At 46.8% G+C, this 23,770-nt stretch overlaps 1 protein-coding gene across 2 annotated transcripts in view; it reads left to right on the top strand.

Annotated features, from left to right (window-relative positions):
* MDGA1 (MAM domain containing glycosylphosphatidylinositol anchor 1) overlaps window positions 1-23,770 on the top strand; it is a 137,436-nt gene that overhangs the window by 105,138 nt on the left and 8,528 nt on the right. For both annotated transcript variants that reach the window (XM_033053755.2, XM_033053756.1), the window contains 4 exons: window positions 5,647-5,824; window positions 6,881-6,904; window positions 14,249-14,401; window positions 15,560-15,694. In XM_033053755.2, coding sequence (XP_032909646.1) covers window positions 5,647-5,824; window positions 6,881-6,904; window positions 14,249-14,401; window positions 15,560-15,694 — 490 coding nt within the window. The remainder of the gene's footprint in view (window positions 1-5,646; window positions 5,825-6,880; window positions 6,905-14,248; window positions 14,402-15,559; window positions 15,695-23,770) is intronic.

Raw genomic sequence — 23,770 nt, forward strand, 5'->3', positions numbered from 1 at the left:
TTCCTCTTTTCCCAAGAAATTACTTCTATCCATGGAGCTCATCTGCTGAGCTCTCGAGAACTGGATAATTTGTTTTCAATCTCTGGTACTATAAACTCCAACACACATGAATTCTATAATCATATTAACTTTTTGTTTGTTTTTTTTTTTAAGAAGTCCATGGTTCCTAAATGTTTTGAGGTTGCCTCTCTGCCACATATCCTGTACTTTTGGAGGCACAGTTGGGGCAGGAATTGAGGACAGGGGATGTCTGATGAAGTAGCAGGAGGTTTGGCACTGCAGAGCTCCATGTTCATCCCAGGAGCTGTTACCAGCGCCATAAACAAGCTCAGCCCCTTCCAGTGTCTTGGGAGTGTCTTTCCTGGCTGTCACCAGTTCAAGGCCACAGACACTGCCAGTCTCATCACGGTGAGGGCAGTGATGTGATTGTTTCTGGTCTTTGTGAGCAACACTCCCTTAGGAAGGGAGCAGCTGTATCTTAGCTGGACTTTGTTGGGATGAGGTCATCACAGTCGAAGCCACTGGGAAAATCTGATAAGAGATGATGCCTGCAGCACTCTAGGACAAAGCTATGTAGTGAAGCCAAGACTCTGCAAACGGGCTGAAATGGTACAAGCAGGAGGCTCTGTCACACCCTGAGTGGTATTGCTTGTCAGAGGAGAAGTGCCCTTCTGCTATTCTCACCTTCTCCTGGCCCCTGGACCTTGCTAAACAGGGATGTCTGTGTGTGCTGAGAAACTGGGCAGCTTGGCACTCAGCTTTGAAGACCATCTTGATTGCTGGTTGCTTGCAGAATGCAGCCCACCAGCTGCACAGGCAGTTAAAGATATTTTTTTTTTTTGCCCCACACTTCTTTTCAGACTTTTTGAGATACTTGTGCTTCCTGCATCACCAGGCTCTCCACAGCTCCTAGTCTGGTGGATTTCTGCTCTCCAGAGTGTCCTGACACTCATGGATGAGAGAGCATGGGGGAGCTTAGGACACCCCTCCTGCACACATGCAGAAACAGCATTTGTCTGGTGTGCTGAGCTGCACAGGAGGAAAGAATCTGCCAGAGGGATGGAGCCTGTGTGCAAGGCTGATGTGCCACAGCAGCATTCCTTTATCTGCTGCCTCCTCTGCCTTCAGAGAGGCTGGAGAGGCTGCAGATGGAACTGGGAGCTGTCCCCGCAGCCCATATCTGCAGTTAGTGAGGATGGAGTGGGAATGCAGGCAGCCACCCCTGACTCTTTTGTGCTGCAGGAGGGAGCAGCCAGGGGAATTTGAATGAGGCTGAGAAAAAAAGGTGAAAGAGGGAGCACGTGTAGAAAAGATTTGAATGGAGATATTGGAAAGCAGAGCTAGTGCTTGTGCTCTGAGCTGAGAAGTTGCTGAATAAGTGGGACAAGTAAAGAGGGAGCATCAAGAGTAAATTGCAATGCTGGGAAGCTGGATGCCTGCAAATAAATTCCTTTGCTCTGGTCAATTTGTTGGGGGATCTACATGTATTTAATGTTCATTTTTCTAGCTGTTGTTTGTTAGAAATACCTTGGGGCTTGGTAATGAAACAGATTTTCTTTCTAATTACTCCCTCAAACAAGCATGAATATACAGCTGATTGTGAGACAACATGCATGCTTCACAAGTCACACCGGTCTCAGCACAGGCAGGTTGTTGTGACGGTGTAGAGCAGAACCACAACACTTACTCTTGACAGATGTGTTTATTAACATCCTTTAGCTTTTTAAAGGCTGCTGTCTGGTACATATCTGGAGTAAACATTCAGTCTGAAAACGTCATCCTTGTTTTTTTCCTTTAATAGCCTGTATAAACAGAAAATGTAGGTGTCATACCTGGGGCCTCTGCTGTGACAGTGCCCCAGCTGGGAATGAAAGCAGGGCAGGGGTACTGTGGCATCCTTCTTTTGTCTCTGAGACTCTTGGTGTGTATTCCTGGTCCACAGCCACAGCTGGCTACAGTGGGACAAGCACTCTGCAAGCATCACAAGCTGGCTCAAATGATAAAACAGGGAGAAGTGCCCACAGACAGTGCCCACCACCAGGGTGGGTGATGGTGAGGAATGAGGAGGGACAGCCCCACTTTGCAGCTCCCAGAGGTTTGGTGGCTGAGTGCATGTGAGTTCGTTCTCCCCTGATCACTGGTACTGCTTACAGTGACAGGCAAAGGGACAGGTAACATACACTGCACCTGAATACACACAAACCACATGGGGCTGACTTTGCCCTTTGTAAGGTGTTTTTAGGGAAGCCATTCCACAAGAACATTCTCACCTCTGCAGCCTCTGTGATATTCACAGCCAGCTGGTAGAAATTGTGGATTTGTTTCGGTTTTTTCCTTTCCCACGCCCTTCCTTGGATTATTGGGAGTGGAAGGAGGTAAAGGCAGAGGCGAATCTGTGCTTTGCACAGTGCTCTTGTTCTGGCCCCTGAGCCAGCTCCCTGAGCCTGGTGATGAATGAGCTTGTAGCATGAGCTCCTCCACTGAGGCTTCAGCCTCTCTAATAAGGTGGCCAGTGTTTCCCTGTCCTCTGTGCTGGCCTCTGCTTTATTAACTGCACTGCAGCAATATTAAACTGGAACACGGGTCAACGTGATCCTGAGGAGAGATGCTGAGATGGGGGTGGAAGAACGGAGATACCAGGATAGCATGAGAACACATGGAGCAGGAGAAAGGGAAACAGCTGGCAATTGAAGTGGATTGAAAAATGGGTTCCTGCTGGTGCCTGCTGCTGGCAATCAGGGACGCAAAGGATGTTTAAGGAGGGGGATGCAGAGGCAGACCTTGGCCTTTATGTCTCTGTCTGCTGGACCTGTGCTAGTGACTCCAAGCCAGTACCTGCTCCACATGCACACAGCAAGCAGCTGGCTGGAGCTGTCCCCTTTTCTCCCTTGCACTAATTTCATGCCCTTTAAACAGTGCTGGCAGCGCACCTGGCTCTTTCTACTGACAGCTGCAGCTAGCTCAGGCCCATGCTGCTTTCACAGAGAAGCCAACCTTTCCAAAGACATCCAGGGCCAGTTCTGTTGTGATGCCAGGACTGTAGAGACCGTAGTAAAGATGTGCAGAGGTCAGTCTTGCTGGCAGCCAGTTTCTGTGTCAGTCCAAGTTGCATACTGGATAGAGACAGGACATACGCTGGGAGAAAATATAGCTGCAAAGTATTTGGTGGAGGGAAAAGACCTTCTTAAAACTTTACCTCTGTGCACCAAGAGGAGATACATGCTAAGCCTTGGCTGTGCCTTTCCCATTATGTAGTGATTCAGGTCTCTTCTAAAAAGCAGGGAGGTTGCAACACACAGGAAGCATATGTGCCTTTAATTATTTCTGCTTTGCAGCCAAACCTGGGTGGCAGCCGATTTTTTATTTGGTTACACAAGTCCCTGAGGACAGACTCAACCAGGGGATCCAGACTGGAGGCTGATTTCTCAGTTTGTCCTGGATTAGATGATGTGGGAGAGTACATGATTTGACCTTGCTCCCGGAGGCTTTAGATGCCTAAATTCCACCTAACTCCCAGCTGAGGTGGAATTTGCACTGTCTGAATTTCACCGTCAAGCTTCTCTCTGACTCTCCATTTTGTTTCTCTTCTAAAGGTTATGTCTGGATGAGGGAAATGGCTCCTGACCTCCTCTTATTTGCTGGCTGCCTTCCCAACATCCCAGCAAATAGCAGCCTGTGGGGAGGAGCTGCTGACAGCCCTCCCAGTCACACTCTGCTCCCCAAAAAGTCTCATGCCAGGAGCTGTACCACTCTAGCCTTCTGCTTCTGGCATCTGACTGCTCTCTTCTCCCAGATAATTTGGGGTCTGATGCTAATGATCCCAGCTTAAGTCCCTGCCCCTGGGAGCCGGCTCTGCCACTGCTTGGCCAGAGTGATGGTGTGGAGGGCTGGCAGATGGGAGGGCTGAGCAGTAGGAATGCCAGCTGGGTCAGAACCCAGCTGGCCTGCGTGGAGATAGGGCGTTGTTGATATTAACAGATCCTGGCAGCATCCTGGTGCCTCTGGGAGCCATTGCCCTGGTCCTGCCCACTAGGACTGCTCCCACGTGCCCTGTAGGGTGGCACCAAGCTGGGGAAAGGCACCAGAACAGCTCCCAGCTCTCTGCTCCATCTTGCCAGGGGAGGAGGAGGAGAGTGCAGCAAGTGATTCCTCAAGCAACTTACACCCTGATCTGTTCAGGTACAGAAGTCTCTTTTAGGTACAATCTGTAAGGCAGGTACAAAATTTGTTTTCACTGTGAGAGCCACAGGTTCCCAGAGACCAGTCCCTGCCCCTTCACTTGGGACCAGCATCCAAACTGTGGGCAGATCAAGGGTCAATAGGTCCTGGCTGTGTTGGAAAAGAAGGGGCTTTGGCACATAAAGCTCTACAGCAGCCATTGCTTCTGAGTTTGGACTTAGACTTACATACGTGAGAGCTGGAGACAGGCAGAGGAGGGATTGCATGCACTTGTTTTTGCTAAGTGCCACGTCACCATTGCCCCCTACCCTGCTTTGATAGTGGCCTTTGCTTCTGCTGTGCCCTCACTCCATCTTCTTGCCCCACACTGTCTACACTGACAGATTTGCTGTAAACTTTCCTCCATGCATCCTGGTTCCAGTAATCCTGCAACGTCAGAGTTAATGACGGACACTGAGACTGCCTGTCAGGAGAACTTCTTTTGCAATGAAAACTTCAGCCTAGAGGATATATCAGAGGCAAGGGAAAGCTTAGTGAACGCTAGACTATGGAAAGTCCTGCCAAAAGTCTTTTTACCAGCAGCAGCATCCCCAGTAACATATTTTGCCACAAGGATCCAGGCACTGCGCAGCAGCAGGCAGGAAATTGTGTCTTCACAATGCAATCCTCGTTCTTGTTCTTTCCCAGCCAAGCAAGCATGACCATGGCAGGGAAGTTTCACTGACATGTAATTCATCATTTTTAGTGGTGGTGATTTTGATAACGATATTTCCCCCATTGTTTTCTTGAAACTTCCCTGCTGCCTTAGCAAACTGAACAATGTTTAGCTGGTATGGTTCAGCTAGCATAATTCAGCTCCTTCCAATGGGAAGCAGAGGAAGCAGAGCCTTCACTGGGGTGAGTGACCCCAGAGAACCATCAACTTGAACTAGACCCCTTGCTCTGGTCTGCAGAGGCAGTCCAAGAATAGACCCTATGGAAGGTTTCTGAGGAAGTATGGTTGTAGACTGCTCTCAGTGAGCCAGCAAATGAAGTGCCACATGGCCCAGGCAGCAAATGAATGAATTATGCAGCAGTGATTGTGAATTGAGGGTATCTTGGTGCAATGCCATGCTGTGTTTGCACAGGACCTGGGTGCAGTAACGGGGGTGAATTGGGCTCATTTTCTCCCTCCTGAAACCATTGCTTCTGACACAAAGTTTCTTCAGGGCCTGTAGTTCAAATTATCCCTACAGTCCCTCCCTTGGAGGATACCAAGGCTTCCCTTCAGGGAGAGCTCAGGTTCCTGATGACTGTTCTGTACCCGGGATGGCAATTTTCAAACCAATACTGCATGAAGATCCCATGGATCAACCAGGTGTACATCTGTATAGAAAGAGGAGGAATAGGGTGTTAGATGATGGATGCAATCGCTCGGGTTTCCAGTCTCAGGATTTTTATAACACTATGGGTTCTTTTTCCATGCAGCTGTCTCAGAGAAACACCATCCAAACCTTCATTCCTGTGAAGAAAATGGAGAAAGGCCTGTTGCTGGAGCACATCTTGCCCAACCTGAAAGTGCCTCAGAGCTACGAAGTCCGCCTGACACCCATCACCAGCTTTGGGGCTGGAGATATGGCAGCCCGCGTCATCCGGTACATGGAACGTAGGTGTCTCCTCCTCGGTCCTGCCTGCCAGAGCAGGTTCCAGCCTCAGCCCTGGGGATGTGGGCATGCAGAGAGGTGGTCTTCTCTAACCCTTGGGTGGGTCTCTGTGCTCAGAGGAGTTCTGATGGCACAGCACTGTTGCATTTGAATGTATTTTGGATGCTGACATCAATGCGGAGCACTAGAGACCTCTGAAGGTCAGTCATTCTTCACTCATCAGCTGACTCACACTCTGCACTCTGTGGACAGGAGATCCTCAAAACCCCAGTCTGGCCATGCTTCAAATCCCAGTGGTACAGTGGCTTATTATACAAGATAGCCACTGAATGCTGTGTATTAGCAACACAGCTATAAATTGAGAGGATTTTGGGAGACTTCAGTTATTTCCACAGCTGAATGTATGATTCTTTTTCTAACTAGTCATACAAAAAGCTGTAGCTCTGTCCAATACCTTGAATCCCAGATTATCCCATTGGTATACATTGACCATACTTCTCTCCCCATCATCCCAACAGCTCCCAGTTCTCTATATTCCTACAGTTCTATGATTCCTTTACTCTCCAACAGGAGTTTGGACCCTCTGTTTCAGCAGAAAGTGCAGATCTTTCTCCTCTATGTTTGCTTGATTTCAGACAACCCTCTTGTCCCTCTTGTGGACTGACAGCATGTCGGGCGTCCCCAGCATACGTGTCATGCCAGTCTTCCACAGTGCATCCGACTGCTTTGATGTCCCTCTTAGATACCAAGCTTTGGTATCTAAGTGGATGCTATCCTACTGGGTGCTCCAGAAGGAAACTACTTGAGCTGCCAGAAGGGTTTCCCTATGATCCCAGGATCACCCCTTAGGTGGGGTTTTCTTAAGGTCTCTTGCTGCTTGGATCTGAGTGTCAGCATCTTTTTCCATCACAAAACAGGCACCAAGCACTGCTTTCTCACAGGGGTGCTGCCAGGAGACTCATGCATTTGTGACTTGTCTTGATGTGTTTGTTTTATTTTCAGACTTTGATTATGATTTGTGCCTTTATTTTGACTTGTTTTTCTATTTCTTTTTCCAGCAATCAACTATCCCAATCCAACAGGTAAGCAGCAAGACCTTTGTGTTAATGCTTTGAATGTAATGTACATTAGTTGAGTGTTCCAGCAGGTTAGGCAAGACAAGCAGCAGGAATACACAGCTGACTTTGTCAATTTTTTTCCCCCAAAAGAGGATGAAATCACATACACTATAGCTTCCAGTAAATATTGCCATTTGTTGTACCTCGAGTTATTGCCAGGAGATTTATGCCAGGAATATTCCTCTCACTCACACCTGATATCTCTGTGATGGGGTAGGCTGTGGTCTTGAACACCCACCCCTATGCCCTAGCACAAACAATCTACTTCCAGTAAGCAGGTTACTGAATGTTCCCCAAAACATCTGTGTTTAGGAATATTTCCCATCCTCTTCTGACTAGGACTGATACCACTTGGTATCTCTGCATGCTTGTGTGGAGCAGTCTCCAGCTCAGATCTGTCTCTTCTTGCAAACTATTTGGGCACAGTCCCTCTCTTCTTCCCCTTCAGTGTCATGACTGTTAACTTGCTTATTTACCTTCTGGTTATTCTTGGCAAGATGCAGGCCTGTCTGTATTGAGCATCCAGAGTTCCCATTGATTTTGAGAGCATAATACACAATGTCTAAGAACAATGTTCTTTAATACCAACATGACAGTGTCCATTGAGCATAAAAGAGGAATTCTAGCTTGCTGCAAGTAGGGGGGAAGGATCTCCAGGGGATGCAACAAGGTCCTTTCACTTTGTAGGATGTAAGCCCAGGCAAAGCTCTTGGGCAGAGATGGGCAGACTACTTGCTAGTGCTCCATGGAGAGCATGGGGCTGTTTCTCCCTGTTTCCAGCTGCTGAGTGAGTGTTCAGTGTTTTTATGTATTACTTAATGTGTAGGTAAGGGCTACTGCTGCACTACAGGCTAGCAGTGCGGAAGAGAAGCCAGGATTAGGTGATGGCAGAATTAGGATAGGGAGCTATGTTGTTAAGGCAGCTACAGGGCATTAATTCTTGCACGTTCACACCCTGAAGGTGGTTTGATGAACAATACTCTTCCTGAGAGTAGGAGCTGCTTACAGAGTCAGAGGGATTTTGTGGCTCTAATTCCTGATTCCATTTGCTTTCTTTTCCTTACTTCCTGATCTACTTTAAGTTTTCTCCACAGAAGACTCACTGGGAAACACAGAGCATATTGCCAGGGACCTACTCTAGAATGTGTCTCTCAATACTTGTTAGAGGAGGCAAGCAGCCCAGCCCATAGGTGGAAGTGACAAAATCTGGCCTTTTGCCACTTGCTTTTACACTGAATAAATCACTGGTAAACCCAGAGCAACTTCAGTCCTAATTGTGTCAATCTCTTGGGGTCTTTGCAAACTGAGCCTTCAGATTGCCTGCCTGGGGTAGCTTTGGCAGCTTGATTGAGTCCAGAACAACTGCAGGAAATTTGCCTATGGTGGAACAAAACACAGCCACTCCTGGTTTTCATGCAGGAAACCAAACACTTATGATTTTCCCTTGATATAAATTGTCCAGCCTCTGGTGGATATTGGGACCTTTGGGGCAGTTTTGAGGGCCTTGTCTGTGAGTTCACACCTTGAGACTGACTGTCTAAAATCAGACCTATCACACTTGCTTTCAGATACACCCTTTCCTTCCAGACCTGCTGCCAGTGAAATAGAAGCCCAAAGGCTTTCAGCTTTTTCTTTGGCCACAGCTGAATTCCCTGACTCTCATCACAAAAACATGGAAATCCCTCCTGCTACCTCTTCTTTTCATGCTTCCCCTGCTACCACCACCCTCAAGGAAAAGTTCAGACTAGGCTGCTGAGCCAAATTCGGGAGCAAACATTGAAAGCTCTGGAGTGAAAGGCAAAGATTAGATGATTAATGCCTCTGGCAGCCTGATCCAAGGGCATGCACAATGGTGATTAATTTACAAACTCTGAGAGTCACTTAATACAATTACTTCTTCATGCATTTTCTCTCTCAGCCTAATAAGATGTTAATAACATTGGGGCAGGCATGTGTGTGGCATGGTGACAGACCCAGGTATTGGGTTATAAAGGAAAAGAAAAGGAAGAGCAGAGGAAGTGAACAAAAGACATTGGGAATTTCAAATATTTAGAGGCTACAAATAAGACTGACTCTTAAAAATCAGTGTTGTAATAAACAGAATTTGTATTTTTAAAACTGCCTAAGAATTATCTTAATTATAAGATTTTACCTTAAAGTTCCCTTAGAATAACTGATTGTTTTAATGTCATGACCAAATTCCAGTGCTAGGGCATCTGCTTTGTCCTTACCTTCTCTGCAATTTTATTTGGGTGTAACGGTTGCTTTCTAAGCTAAACTCTGGAGTGCTGCCCCACAAGCCATTCCAGCTCCTCATCCCTGCCTGGTTTCCTTATTTTATCAGATGTAACCTTGTAACCTTGGTGGTGAAATCATTAAGAAATATATGGCATAGCTGGTTTATTTTTTTGGTTGGCCAAGGTGTCTTGCCCTATGAGAGCAGCAACACCTTCTCACATACCTGCAGTCTCACTGTGTGTGGTGCTAAAACCACAATTTTGGGACCCTGGGCAAGTACAGTGGGTGGTGGTCTGTGGCAGATGTTGGTTGTTGCAGATTAGCCTGGTTTCTTGCTTACCATCTATTGCTGGTGTGTCTGGTCTCTGATAGTGCTCAGAATCCAGAGGAATCCAAGTTTATTCAGGTAAGAACATGTGGGAATGAGATGTCAGCCTGTGTTTAGAGTTGGATTACTCAAGTTTGTGCCCATTCTTCAAGAATGTTTTGTAATGCAAAGGTTAAAAAAGGTGACAGTTCCTTGTATCCTGATGGCAAATAGAATGACTTAACCATTTACAGCATTGTGAAGCTTTCTTCCGTTACTGGTTTTAAAATTCCTGGAAAATGGCAGTGGGAGAGACTGTTAAATATTCTTTCTTAGATCACGGTGTACTTTGAGGTCTCAGTACAGTTCTCATTGTCTTCATTTTCTGAAGATGGGGAAACTGATGTCCAGAAAATGATAGCCTGTGGTCTGCAGATCTGCAACAGAGCTGGGGCTTGGAGCATGGTCCTTTATGCTCCAAGCCAGTGTCAGTTGTCACACCACAGCTAAGTGATGAAGGCAATTTTATTCAAGTGCACTCCATCTGCTATTCACCCACAGTCTGCAGCTAGAATAGGATTATTACTTTTTGCATTCATCTGGCAGCCAGAATTTCAGAACTAGGGATGGCTTTCCCCTAAGGACTTGAAAGGAAAGCCTCCATTATGTTTCTCAAGAAGGCAGAGCAACAAGAAATGCTAATAGCCACAGTAGAGGGTCTCTCCCCTGAGAATGCAGGGAGGAGTCTGTAACTGAGAGCAAACATCTCTGCACTCTGAGCTGCCACCACTGCAAAGCCTGCCGAGGAAATCTGTTTGGTGAAGACAGCACTAAATCCAGCTTTTGAGGAGCCAACTCCCCTGTCACCTCCACCTTACCTGTAACAATCCAGAGAACAACTTCTGTGTTCAATATTTAAATCCACTGCTTAAATTTTAAACAGTAAACTTCCTTTAAGCCACGATGATGAGCCAGGATCCCTGGCAAATGGTGAAAGTCTTCAAGACGCTTTGCATCACACAGTCAAGGTCAAAAGTCAGATCACTTCTGTGGTGTCTGAAGTACAGCACTTGATTTTTAAATGTTTTTTGTTTGGCTGGATCTGCCAGGTTTGTCCTGATGAACCTTGTTGATAGCCATGCAGAGGTGACATGCTGGCAATGTCCCAAACCACAGTGAACACTTCCTAGTTACTCATGGCACCTCCACTTGTAACTCAGAGGAACCACAGAGCTTTGCTTCCCTGTGGCTTGTTTTAAATCAAAGGACCAGGAGTCGGAGCGCTTGGGTTCTGTTTTCTGCTTAGGCACTGCCTGCTGTGACCTTAAATTTGTTTCTCTATACTTTGTGCCTCTGTTTCCCCACAAAAGATGCACTGAAAGAGGCATTGCTATGCTATAGAGAAGTTAAGCCTTGTTCTTTAGCTTTTGCAAGGTGCTTTGAGCTCCCAAGATAAGCAGAGGTGATGTGCTGGAGGTTCAAACTCCTGCACAGCAAGTGGTGTTGCACAGAAGATGGATCATGTTGGTTAAGCAACAGCATTGCTCAATCTGTGATGCATGGGACCCTTCTCTCTTTTATGTGCTCTGCTAGAAGTGTTGCCTTCTGGAAGGAACTGCATTTGAATGAGAAGAGAGGATGCACTCAGAGCCCTATTTGGATGTTAAAAGAGCTCTTCATAGGCTTTTGAGTCAACTTCTCTGAGCAGTCTCATCCCATGTGTGTGGCTTCTTACAAATGAGGCACAGTAGTTCACCAGGTTGGCACAACCAGGGCTTGGTGCCAAATTGGGAATGCCATCCTCAGGTCCTCTTGACTTGCACACTCTGTCTGATCTCCACCTGAGCTTGTGCTTTCTCCTTAATCTGCCTTTGCTTTGATTTCTGTGCCTCCTCATTTGTAATTTGTTCCCTCTCAACCAGTTGCCTGACTGACCTCTGTGTTACAGCTTTCAGCTCTGCTTTCCACCTGATATTCCCTGTTAAGGTAATTCTGTTGGAGAAGGATGTCATCTTTCTTTGAAAGTCCATGTGCTCAGCAGGGTCAGAGGGGAAACCCGCCCTGGTGCTTTTGCAAAAAGACAGTCATTGTGGATCCTGCTGTGTAAAATAATGTCATTCTAAGAGAAAATGTGTCTCTTTTAACTGCAGCTGCCAACCCATGAGCTGGAATTATGCAGATGTTTTTGGTCCAGTGGAGAGAAACCAGGGTATTACACCACCCAGCAACATCAGCAACCTTGTGGGCTCCAGCCTCTCCTTTGAGGACCACTGGGGATCTGGTACAGCCATGGACTCCCTTCTCTCAGCCAAAAGAGCTGAGGATGGACCCTTAGGAGCTGCCTTCTGACTTTTCTCCTTCCATCTCTTTGTTCTGGGGATGAAAGAAGGCTCCCCTGTCCCACAGTTACCCTGTCTCAGACCCTGCAAGCATCTGCCCTGTCCTCTGCTCCCTTCTCCTTCAGCTCCAGATGGCATTCCGACCCCTGTGTTAGGCACTGCAGAGCAGTGGCTAATTTGGATTTGGATGCTAATTAGAAATGAGCAGATTGAGCGGAAAGCACTTAGCCAGGGTTAATCAGCAGTTAAGTGGCCAGCCCAGACAAACTCCCGATGGCTGTGCTCAGCCCAAAGGAGTGGGCATGCGGTGTTCCCACTGAGTTTACTGAAAACCCAGCTGCCCTGATCTGTGAACCAGGCCCTTGACTTGCTAGACATTGTCCAACCTGTGCTGGCAAAGACATTTTTGCAGGTTACTGCAGGAGGCTGCATCCTCTTTTCTCACTGCTTTGATGGGATGCTGGAAAGAAATGGGAAAGAAGGGGGAACCCATTCCCTACCACAGGGATGTGCAGACCTTTGATGTCTGTTTGTATTACAGTCGTTTTCTTTTCCAAATGGGAGGGGATGGAGAGGATGCTAGCTGTAGGGTAGCCACCAGAAGGTGCAGCATCTCAGAGTCAAGATTCTGTTCATTTCATGGCTAATCTCTCTCCTCTGGTATAACAGATTTTGTTGTGTGTGGTAGGTGTATGAAGCTCCTACCATCACACTGTACTGCATCTGGAACTTTTGACCCTGCAGAAAACTTCCCTTGTGTGTCCCATCCTTGGCACTCAGCCCATAGGTTGAGGACCCTGCTCTATCCTACATGTCCTGCTGGAGCCATGCGTGCTAGGAGAGAAAGCTTCCTGTCCAGGAACCAGAGCAAGTCATCACTGAAGATAGAAGAGTGCAGGAGCCCCAGGAGGCTTTTGGGCTTCTCTTCATCTAGGCATGATAAATAATAGTGGGAGGTAAACCCCAAAAAGTTGAGTCTTGTACCAGCATGCTGTGGATGAGGTTCCTAGCACATTCCAGCCCTTGCCGAGAGCCTTGTTTTCCTTTGTGTATGTGTTCTTTCATGGCTTTATCTTTCAGTTTCATAGCACACCTCCTTGCTCTTACTTAAAAGCAGCAATTAAAGATATCTGTGCTTGCTGTATCGACATCACTCACAAGGTCCAAGATCCCACTTCCAGCTCATTCTCTCATTCTCCAGCTCTGGTTTCTGCCCAGGGACCTTTCAAAACACAAAACAGTTTGCACATCAGTTCTTGGACCTGTTTTCTCTTTCTTTTTTGCCTGTTTTATCCATCCCTCTCCTACTGTGCCAGCAGTGTAAAGCTGGTTCTTGACCTTTGCTTTTGTGACTCAAAACTACCTTTTAACACAAAGGTTACAGTCTTCAGTCTGGTCATGTCCAATTCATTCCAATCTCTGCAAGTCCGTATTGGATTATGTCTATGCACAACATTTTTCATCTGTCTTACAATATTGCTGTAGGGTGTAGCTGTCTTGTGTTAGTAATAAAAGTGAGCCCTACTGCACATGTGGTTGATCCTACATAAAAATCTTTTACCTATGTGTTTTATTTTGTTAGGGGAACCAGCATAAGCTGCAAAATCAAATGTGCCTTTCAGCTGGTGCGAATTAGATGTACTCTGGCTAAATGACACATTTGCCGTGCTGAGCTGACCTCTTCTCCACAGCTGATTTTTTTTCATGTGTGTCATAGTTTAGTTAAATATATAGCCTGAAGGGGGTCATCTGCTTCAACATTTTGCCCTCTCCTGGGGAAATTATTCTACCATCAAGTTGTTCTGATATAAAGGCCCAGTTTGCCTTTGGTGATCTTTTTACTCTCCTCTACATTTGGCCCTTCAGATCTCTCAGAGAATCTCTTTCTCTTTAGCCATAATAGCTTTATTCCGTTTTGTCAGACCATCACATCCATCAGCCTGGATTAACACTTCTGTAGTAACACTAATCCCTGATGTATTATGGGTAGTGATAGGAAAAGGGGGAACATTTTTAAATAAAAGAGGGGACATTTAGATTAGATTTTAAGACTAAATTCTTTACTCAGTGAATGGTGAGGCACTGGAACAGGCTGCCCAGAGATGTTATGGGTGCCCCATCTGTGGAAGTGTTTGAGGTCAGGTTGGATGGGGCCCTGAGCAACCTGAATGGCATCCCTGCCCATGGCGATGGATTTGGAGCTGAATGGACATTGAGGCTGCTTCCAGCTCAACCTGTTCTGTGATTTCTATGATTTCTGCGATGCTTTCTTTTTCAGCCTCCTGCCGAGGTCAGGGGCTGCCCATCTGCCCCCGGCTTGTCACAGAGCCTCAGTGTGGTGACACCTCTGTGAGCAGCCAGGCAGCTTGGGGAGGTGTTTGAAGTGCAGCAGCTGAGCAGCCCCTTCCCTCCCCATCCCCACAGATAACACCTGCCGCTTTGAGGACGAGAAGATCTGCGGCTTCATGCAGGACAAGATGGACAACTTTGACTGGACCCGGCAGAACGCCCTGACCCAGAACCCCAAGCGCACCGTCAACACAGGGCCCCCCACGGACATCAGCGGGACGCCGGAGGGTAGGAACAACTCTGGGTTTCTTCTGGCTTGGCAGGGGAGGGGAGGTGCACACCATCTCTTGTCAGGAATCTTGCAGCTCTGGGAGCTGATGGAGGGCTGATCTGCTTCCTGCTTCACACAGGGAGCAGGCAGTTAATTTGCATGTTACTGATTGGAATTAAAACCACAATTAAAACACCCACAACTTTGTTGAAGGGAACAGTGTGAGCATTAGTTCTTGTTGTCAGCTAATTGCCTGATGCCTAATGCCCTTGCACTGTTTGATGCTTGTTTTGAAGAAAAAAATGGATAAACAAGTAGGAGAATAGCTCTTACACCTAGAAATGGCCCTGTAGGTTTTAGTGAGCTATTTCCTCAAAGAAGTTCTCAGTGATGCAAACCAATCTCCTTAGTACCAAGCACAGAGGCATGAGAGACCAGACAGGAGCTGCCTGTGGGGCAGGAGAAAGCCTCAGCTATAGCTGGAGGAGGCTGGTCTTATGTATTGCTCACCCTAGCTGTGTGTGGAGTACATGCTCCCAGTTTAGCTGGATACTACATCCCTCTTTCTCTAATAAGAAAAGTAAATTTGTATGCAAACACATATCTTTGAACTCAGAAAAAAATGGAAAACATCCAATGGCTCACTAAGGAAATGTATTTTTTCCCATTAGTGTTCAGTATACCAGCCTGATTGAGGATTGAAAATGATGTTAACAAATTAAATGGCTAATCTCTTCCTCCCTGGGCTGTTAACAACTGTTTTGGTATTGTTCTCTTTAAACAACAATACTGTTCAGGCTAGATACACCAAACCCTCTCTCCCTTCACTTGAGGCAGAGAAATTAGTCTGAAATGGTTTCTCTTTCTGGTGTTCTTGCACAGTGCAGTCAGCTCTGAGGCTCTTTGTGCACCCAGATGTGCATGTGCATCTTCAGGGGCTCACCAGCTACGTGTGCTCACAGCAGCTCTGCAGATTCCCATCTCTCCTGCGCTTCCCTAAATACTGCCAAGGCAGGGGAGGCACTGCCGATATCCTGCAAGTATCTCTGGCCAGGATCACACTGGGCACATCAAGGCCATGTCTCCCAGAGGAGAGGTGGTCTGGCATCCCATCACTAGGAGGAAGGGAGACCCAGGCATGCTACCTTTGCCCACCTTTCCCTCTCATTCTGCAGGTTATTACATGTTCATCGAGGCGTCCCGGCCCCGGGTGACAGGAGACAAAGCCCGGCTCATCAGCCCCCTCTACAACATCTCTGCCAAGTATTACTGTGTCTCCTTCTACTACCACATGTACGGGAAGCACATTGGTGAGTGCCCCTAGGGAAGGGTAAAGTCAGCCTCACGTGGGCTCTTGGGGAGCATCTCCAACCTCTTGCCCCAGCAGCTGTGCCGGCAACCAGCAATTCCAGAGAGTGGGAGTCCTACTCCAGTGTTCCAAGCAGCAGGGGGGGCGGCTGAACTCAAATATTTGTCCTGTAGCCCGGTAGTGTCAGAGTTGTGAGGCTGTCACAGCCCGTCCTTGGGCAGCACCTTACAGTCAGTGTGTCCATTGGACAGGAGAAGAGAGCGAAGGGGCTTCGTGAGCCAGAGAGCTCTGGGGTGGGCACAGCCACATCGGGGTGCACAGGATGGGTGTTCCCCCGCTGTGCCAAGGGGCTGCCTGCTCTGCCTGGCTCCCTCCTCTCGTTGCTGTAAGCCTCGAGTGCAGCAAGCCCCACAGAAGCGCCCGGCACACTAATGAGTTTCCATATCCAGTCAAGGAGCAACTGCTAATTCGTCACCTCTTGATTATAATTTCATTAATTTGAATAATAGATGCACTCTTTCCTCAGCACACAGGGTTATTAATCACCTGCTGGACTAGAGCCTGACTGAAAAATCAGGGCCCAGGCAGGAATGTGTCCGCCCTTCAATAAGCGGGGTTAATTAACCACTCTCTGCTCAGTACTGCAGATGTCACTGGGAGGGAACATGCTCCTGAGTGTGCCCACATCTCTGTGCACATGTGAGAGGTTAAACTGCAAAATCTGGGCGAGGCTGGAACCTTGACACCCTGGGTGTCAGGAGTTCACTGAGCAGGTCTCCATCTATGTCTGTGTTTTGAGGGTTCGTATCTGCTCTCTGCACTTGGAACTGGGCTAGGTCAGAGGTGTTTTCACACACCTGGATTTCCCCTGGAGACAGGCTGCTCCATGCTGTAGTCATGCCAGCGGTGGCAGGTTGCTCAGGCGGAGCATTGTCAGTGTTGGCTCACACCAGATTTTCCTGGACCTGCTGGTCCTGCTTAGCTGACAGAGTCCAGCTGCTAATGCTGTCTGGCAAACTCACGTGTTCCCTGCAGCTGGCCCTTATGGTAAGTCAGCTCTGCTGCCTAATTCCTGCTCATCTTCTCCTGGAGGCTTGGAAAGGGGTCTCATTCTTTGATGAAGAGTGGCACAGACTGGTGGGAAGTTGGCAAAAAAGAGATGTGGAGAGAGGAGGCCTCTCTTGCTTTTCTTCTTGTGTCATATTCCCAAGTTCATTTCACAGGTGAAGTAAAAGCTCAACGTTTGCTTTATTTTGGAAGAGAGCTTGGTTTAACAGTTCTCTTGTGGTGGTCTGTCTGAAGATGGGGTGGGCTGGACATGCCAGAGAATCAATTCATTACAGGCTTTTTTGCTTTTAGCATTTTAACTCTTTACTGATTTGCTCTACCCACAAATTACCCAAAAGTGATGGTGGCTCCTGAGACCTAAGAAAGCCTCAGAGTGCCGTTTTCTGTTCCTCAATTTCCAACACCTTTTATATCTGTTTATTTTTTCCTTCATACCCAATGTTATGGCCCCTGCCTGAACCCTGTTTTTCCTCTTGTTGTACAAAGGAGCCGATAAATTTCTGTGACTCTTTAATGCCATATAATTTCCATGGTGGGTGTTGCTGAGCTGAGAGCAAATTTTAAAATCAGACTGATTAGACAGAGACAGAGATTGAAAGAGAATGAAATGAGAAAAAAAGTTTTTTTTCTCTTGGCCTGTGGAATACATGACGTGGTCCAGCAAACCCACCATATATCTGCGTGCAAATTGGAACTCAGTACCTTGATGCCCTTATTGGCTGAAGTCCTCCCTGAGTTCTTAAGGCAAAACAAGTTTATTCATCTCTTCTTTAGCCCTGGTTTAGAGGAGGGTGTAGGACTCAGTAGGACTTCTGCAAAATGAGGAGGCAGACCCTGCCCTCCCATCCATCTCACATACACAACAATGTGAAGGTAAAGGTGGAGTTGCTGCAATCCCGAGCCATGCCTTGCTTTCCATACACCGGCTATCCCTGATGCCTCTAGTGACAGCCACAACCCCTGGCTCACCTGGTGCCAGCACAGTCCTGCCAAGCCAGGTGCCAGCAGGAGTGTATCAGATTGCTCCTGTCAGCAGACAGTACCAGCAAGAGGGTGGGATGGTGTCTCCCATCCAAAGCCTCTTCCAGCAACTCCAGCTCCATCGTGGAATAAACTGAAGCTCTGTCACTACAAAAAGTAGCTGTATAAAATCCTGACACTTATTTATTTTTTTAATAACCCTTTTATTACCTTTTTTTTTCCCTCTACTACAGAACTTGAAAGCTGGTTTACTCTCACAATTTGACTATAAAATATCCGTGGCCATCCAGGCAAATCTTCCCTGGGAGAGTTCCCAGACACTACTCGTTTATAATAGATATGACGAAAGAGAGAAACAGAATACAAATGCACTGGTTGTAGCCATGATATAAAATATTCAGTGACTAGCAGAGCAGGACGCTGTTGAATATCTCTCAGCTGATGAGAGAGCAGTATGAAGGGGAGCTCCCTGGAGGCAATCCCTGTTCTTCTGAAGTTATTTGGCCATCTTTTTTTCTTCCTCTGGCCTCCTCTGTAGCAAGCATTCACATTGCCCTATGATCCTGCCAGCCCCAGCACAAAAATCAGGAGGAGGGGAAGAAAAGAAATCCCATTTCCAACATGCATTCAAGAGCAAGGGTGTCTTACTTGCAGCTGGTGCTAATGATGCCATCATCATGACTTCCATCCTGATGTGGACCATTCACTTAGGAGTTGGACTTGATGATCCTTGTGGGTCCCTTCCAGCTCAGAATATTCTGTGATTTTGTTTCTGAGGAATTGCTTGTTTTCTCTGGGGGAAGAAACTAGCCATGGCAGCTAGCAACTATTTGCCAAGTTCAAAAAGCCTCTTTGCCAGGTTGGCTGGGAGCAAATCCTCAAGTCCTTGCTTCAGCCATCAGACTCCTCTTCCTCCCTTCCCAGGGGCTGCCTGAGAGGAGGATGCTTCAAGAATTCAGTTTCCCTGACAGACTGGTTCCACCACAGTGCCCCTGCAACCTTTCTCTCATGCCTCCTAACTCAGTGGTAGCCAGATTATGATCTGTATGGCCTCCTGCTCGCTGCTGGATGCTCCTGCAGGCCCTGCAGCAAGAGATGTCTTCATGGTCAGCTCACAGATGAAGGTTACTGAGAGAGATATGGACATTTCAGCCATCGAATGGAGAGTTAAGGGTGTGATTGCCCCAGTGCTGACACAGACCTTATCTTAGCTGGGGTGCTAAGTCTGGTCTTTGTATAATCAGGATGGGAAGCTTCCAATAAAATTATAAAGTACGCATTGCTTTCTACTGCTTCTTGAGGAGGGAAAAGTGCTGATCCATGGTATCCAGTGACAGCTTGCATGGGAATGGTTCAAAACTGCATTGGGCAGGATCAAATTTCTTTATTGAAAGGGTGGTCAGACATTGGAATGGGCTTCCTAGAGAGGTCATCAACGTGTCAGGCAGTTGGTGGTCATAAGTCCTTTGCAACTTTTCTTTCCCTTTGTTTCCCTTTTTTTTTCTCTTCAACTCTATTCTAATATCCTATGAGGAACAGTGCTGGGGACTGATTAGGAAGGATTTTAGTTCTGAGTCACTGGAAACAATAAGGCCTGATCAGATCACTTGCCACAGCATCTGAGTTCAAGAAAGCCACGGCTGTTTCACAGAGGGAATTGGGTTGTGGGCAGGCCACTTACACAGGCAGTGTCACCAGTGAAACCCTCCTGCTGAGGAGGAATCACAGGTGTGGAAGGCCTGCCAAACTGAATTGCTTCTTTACTTCTTCAACTCAGATCAGACAATCAGTGCAAAGGTGTGTCTAGAAGGCCGTGGTGGATGATCACACGTAGGAGCCAGCGGGTGCCGTGTGGTTTCTGACAAGTGATGTTAGTCAGAGCTGTCAGGCCACACAGATTGAGAGGTACCAGAGGTGTCAATGCAAAAGCAGCTTGAACCACAAAGGCATTATTTTTTTGTAATATTCAGCATCATAGCTCCCTCATTTCTACCCAAACTTTGTTTACGAGCACAGCACTCTGCTACTGCACAGTAATACGCGTGGCACCTTGGAGGTAGCTGCGTTCTTTTGGATACATGAAGTCTGCCTTATACAGGAATGTGTAGTTCATTAAATCCATGCCATTATCTCCAGTGCAATAACTCTACTCAGTAGAGATTACATCACTGGATTGATTGAGGGAAGGCTGATTTTCCTAATGAGTATGATTCACTTTTCCTCTAGGCTCTTGAAAACAAGTTGCAGTTAGAGTTAAGAAAACAGTTTGCAATGAAAAAAATGTATTCAATTTTTTAAATATTCATTCTTTTTCCACTTACTCAGATGTGTTCTTGGCCATCAATATGTAAGTATTTGACTAATGTTTTTTTAAGAGATCCAGCACCTTTCTGTGGGCTGTGGTGTGGACCCTTTGGATAGATCATAGTCTCATCTAGTACTATCTACATGGGTTTTTCTGGGAGGTTAGTCAAATACCATGATCATGAGCAAGGATTTTAAATGCCCAGCAAGAAAACCATGTATTTGTAAAGTGTCATTCAACCTCTCTAGGTTCAATACAGTGTCTCTGAACCAAAGACAAATGAAGCCATTGTTTTTCTAAAGAATTCAGTGAACTTTGGATTAGAGGTATAGATTTAAAGATTATTAAGACCCAATGGTACTGATACATCATCTAATCAAACTTCCTGTAAAAATGAGGGCAGAGAATTCCCTTCAGCTACTTTTGCTGGAGCCCAATAAACACTATGTCTCTATACCTTCATTAGATGCTTACTTACAAAGAGCACCAACAGCATGTTTGATATGTAGGATTGGATCACCCCTAAGCCAAAGAGTTTAACATCTGAAAATGAAGACATGGAGACAAGGGAAAGGTGTTCAGATGTGGATTGACTGCATGTCATTTTCCTTCCACAAATACTGTGTTCTCATGTGGATGCAGGCGTTCTGTTTCGTACCTTGAATGTGAGCTCACTGATCTCTGCCTTTCCTTGCCCCTCACTAAAAGGACATCAGTGAATCAAGTTCCCAGTGCAGATAGGCACTGAAATGCTGCCTTCTTCAAAAATCCTCTTCTGTCTTACCAGTTGAATGTCTGACTACTTTGCTGCTGCAGGTTTTGTTGGGAAGACTAATGGAGCACAGATTGCTGGGACCCATTCATTTGCAGATGCCCTGAATCCCCACAGATTTTCTTTGCTCCTGATCACCTGATTGGAGATGCAGGTATTCCTCTGGTGGACAGTTGCTGTGATTCCCCCTCCCTTTATTCAGCAGAACATCTTTCCATTCAGACTTTAATCACAGCAGCAGCCTTGTGCAAAGGATACACTGCAACCTGATCATCTCCTGGGACATCAGGTGTTGCATCAATTAGTCAGACTCTGAAACTGGTATATACAAAACTTAACAGACTTAACAGGAGCTCTCAGAGCATATCCAGCTACTTCTTCAGCACCCCCTTGTCACTCTTCTATTCTCCCCATAGAGCATTAATTATTTCACTGTTGGTCATTGAGGTTCACATCTGGACATCCCCCTGGGTGCTCTGACAGGATAAAGGGAGACAGAGTGCAAACTATGATACACTACTTGTACATCCATCCCTATCTGTACTCAGGCTTCGACCAGACATGATTTTGTAATGTATGGAAATGTGTCCCAGAAAATCAAGGAAAAGCTCAACAAGTGTCAGTCACCACCATCACTTCTTGGAGTGACTTCCTCTCCCAAAGAGAGTTCTGCAAGAGTGACAGGCACCCCAACCCTTGAAGGAGCTTGTGGCTGCAGGTTTGGAGTCTCACTGTCTCAGCTAGTCACCTTGAAGTTTTGTCGTGCAAGAAAGGCAGGCATGAAGTGGGAAAAGTCTCTTGCTATAATGCATCCTATAATGCATCCCAGCTATAATGAGCTCAAAGGTGGGAGCACAGCCTGCTCTAACAAACAGCCTTCCTGCAGCAAATCACCTTCGAGGCCTGAAGTGTTCATCCTCTCACATCTCCCTGGGTCAGGCAGAGGAGGAAGCCAGAGAACAGCTTTTGAGGGGTGTCCTCAGTTCAGCAGGAAGAATATGTGATCTCAGCTGCTCCTTCCTGCTGTCTCGCTGGCTTCAGCGTTGCAGTAAAACAGCCCATCTGCTCCAAGCCCTGCAGCCCTGCAGCTGCTGTGCTTGGCTCCCGGGACTGAGACACCACAGACAGAGTGGCGATGGGGAAATAGGGAAATTGTTAATAGGGATAGAGAAGAGACAGGCAGAATTTTCCTCAGCATAAGTACATCTGTGTCTGCAGGGTTTTTGTCAGGAACCCTTTCACACACATCTTTTGTATTTTGGGGGCTCTGGGAGGCTGCTTCCTCTCTTGCTGAGGTCTTTGCAGAGCCTGCCCACAGAAGGGAGACAGGCAGAGTCCCCTGTCTGGCTGTTGTGCTCTTTCAAGCCTGGCAGTGTCAATGAAGCAGACTTTGTTTCAGCTCGGAGAGTGCTGAGCACAGTGCGTGCTCTCAGTCTGAGAGCTGAGCACATGAGCACATGAGGACCCAGCTGTCTCTGGTGCCAAAGATGAGAGGGCACGTTATCAAAGCTGGGAGGAGAGAGAGCATTGCCTGAAGGCATCTGGGTATGTCACGAAACAGAGGGTGAGTGAGGAGCAAACAGACCTCACAGATTAACTCTGCTTCTTGAGTCTGCAAAATTGGTGGGAAAAGTTGCCTAAACATGGTCTTTCTTTCTAGGTTTATCATGCTCTAATTTTTAATGGTTGGCCTCGATATTCAAGGTCTTTTCCAATGTAAACAATTCTATGATTTTCCTGCAGGCTGGCCTCTCTTCTCTAAGGTAGTACCCAGCACTTCTGGGGACCAGTAGCTACAGGAGGAAAGAGGGAAGGAACTTCCCCCATCAGCATCTTCTCATCCTGCTTGCCAGCAGCTGCAGGAGAAATGAAGGAGAGCATCCATTTCCCTGCACCTGTGGCTCCCCCAGCCCTGTCTGGAGCTGTCACCAGGAGCACTGGGCTCCTACATAGCCATGGCCCAAACAAGTGACCAGCTCTGAACTTATCCCTGAGTCACCCTCCCTCTATTTTGTTCAACTGCATATCAGATGGGCCTTTGTTCTTCTGAGATAGCATAAATTTAACATTTTGGAGCATGGAGATCTTTTTTCTCCCTCTTTTGAATTTCCTAAACCACATCCTGTTGTCCACACATAGAAAGCCTGTTACTGGTCACAAACAACCTCTGAGGGAATTTTCCATGAAAAGGGGTGCCAGGATTTTGTTCTATAAACACAGTATCAAAGATGGAAGTCTTGTATCATTCATCTTTCTGTGCTAACAGTTTCTCTAATTAGAATGGTGGATCAAATGAGCAAAGGAGCTCAAGCATAGCTCCATTGCAAGTCTGCTCCTGCCATATCACCATCTGCTCTCTATGTACACAGACAGGTGGGGATATGCTGGAGAGAAGGAGCTATAGCTGTAGCTTGCCTGCTTTCCCCCCATTATTCCTCATCACGAGACACCACCACTGCACTTACCCCACTGTAGGGGCCAGGTTCCCCCTGCCCAATGTGTTTCCCCAGGGGCCCAGCCATATGTCTGCTTTGCCTTTCTAGAGTGTTGTTGCTTCTCTGCTGGTACATTCCCGCCATCCCAACATTCCTGTATGTGCCTGACTAGTCAGATAGTGATGAAACATAGATCAATCTGTGCAATTGATCTATGGCTTTGCCATGTCAAGGAATATTGCTTCAAGCCCAGCCTCATTTGATGATGGTTTAGGAGGTCAGAGGTGGAAATGTGTTTGTTTCTTTGGGTTTTTGAAATCCACAGTTTACTACAAAGAAAATTCCCTGTAGGCATATATAAGTAATTTTCACAGGTTTGCTGTAGGGGAAACATTGCCAATCAAAACTTACCTTATTGCTGTTTATACCCCTAGAAAGTCCTAGATACAGCAGGAAACGGGAGGCTTTGATTCCCCTGATTCCTTTCTCTGTAGCCTCCCTACTGTACCAAAGCAT

The sequence above is a fragment of the Catharus ustulatus genome, chromosome 3 (genome assembly GCF_009819885.2).
Source record: "Catharus ustulatus isolate bCatUst1 chromosome 3, bCatUst1.pri.v2, whole genome shotgun sequence".
Classification (NCBI taxonomy): Eukaryota; Metazoa; Chordata; class Aves; order Passeriformes; family Turdidae; genus Catharus; species Catharus ustulatus.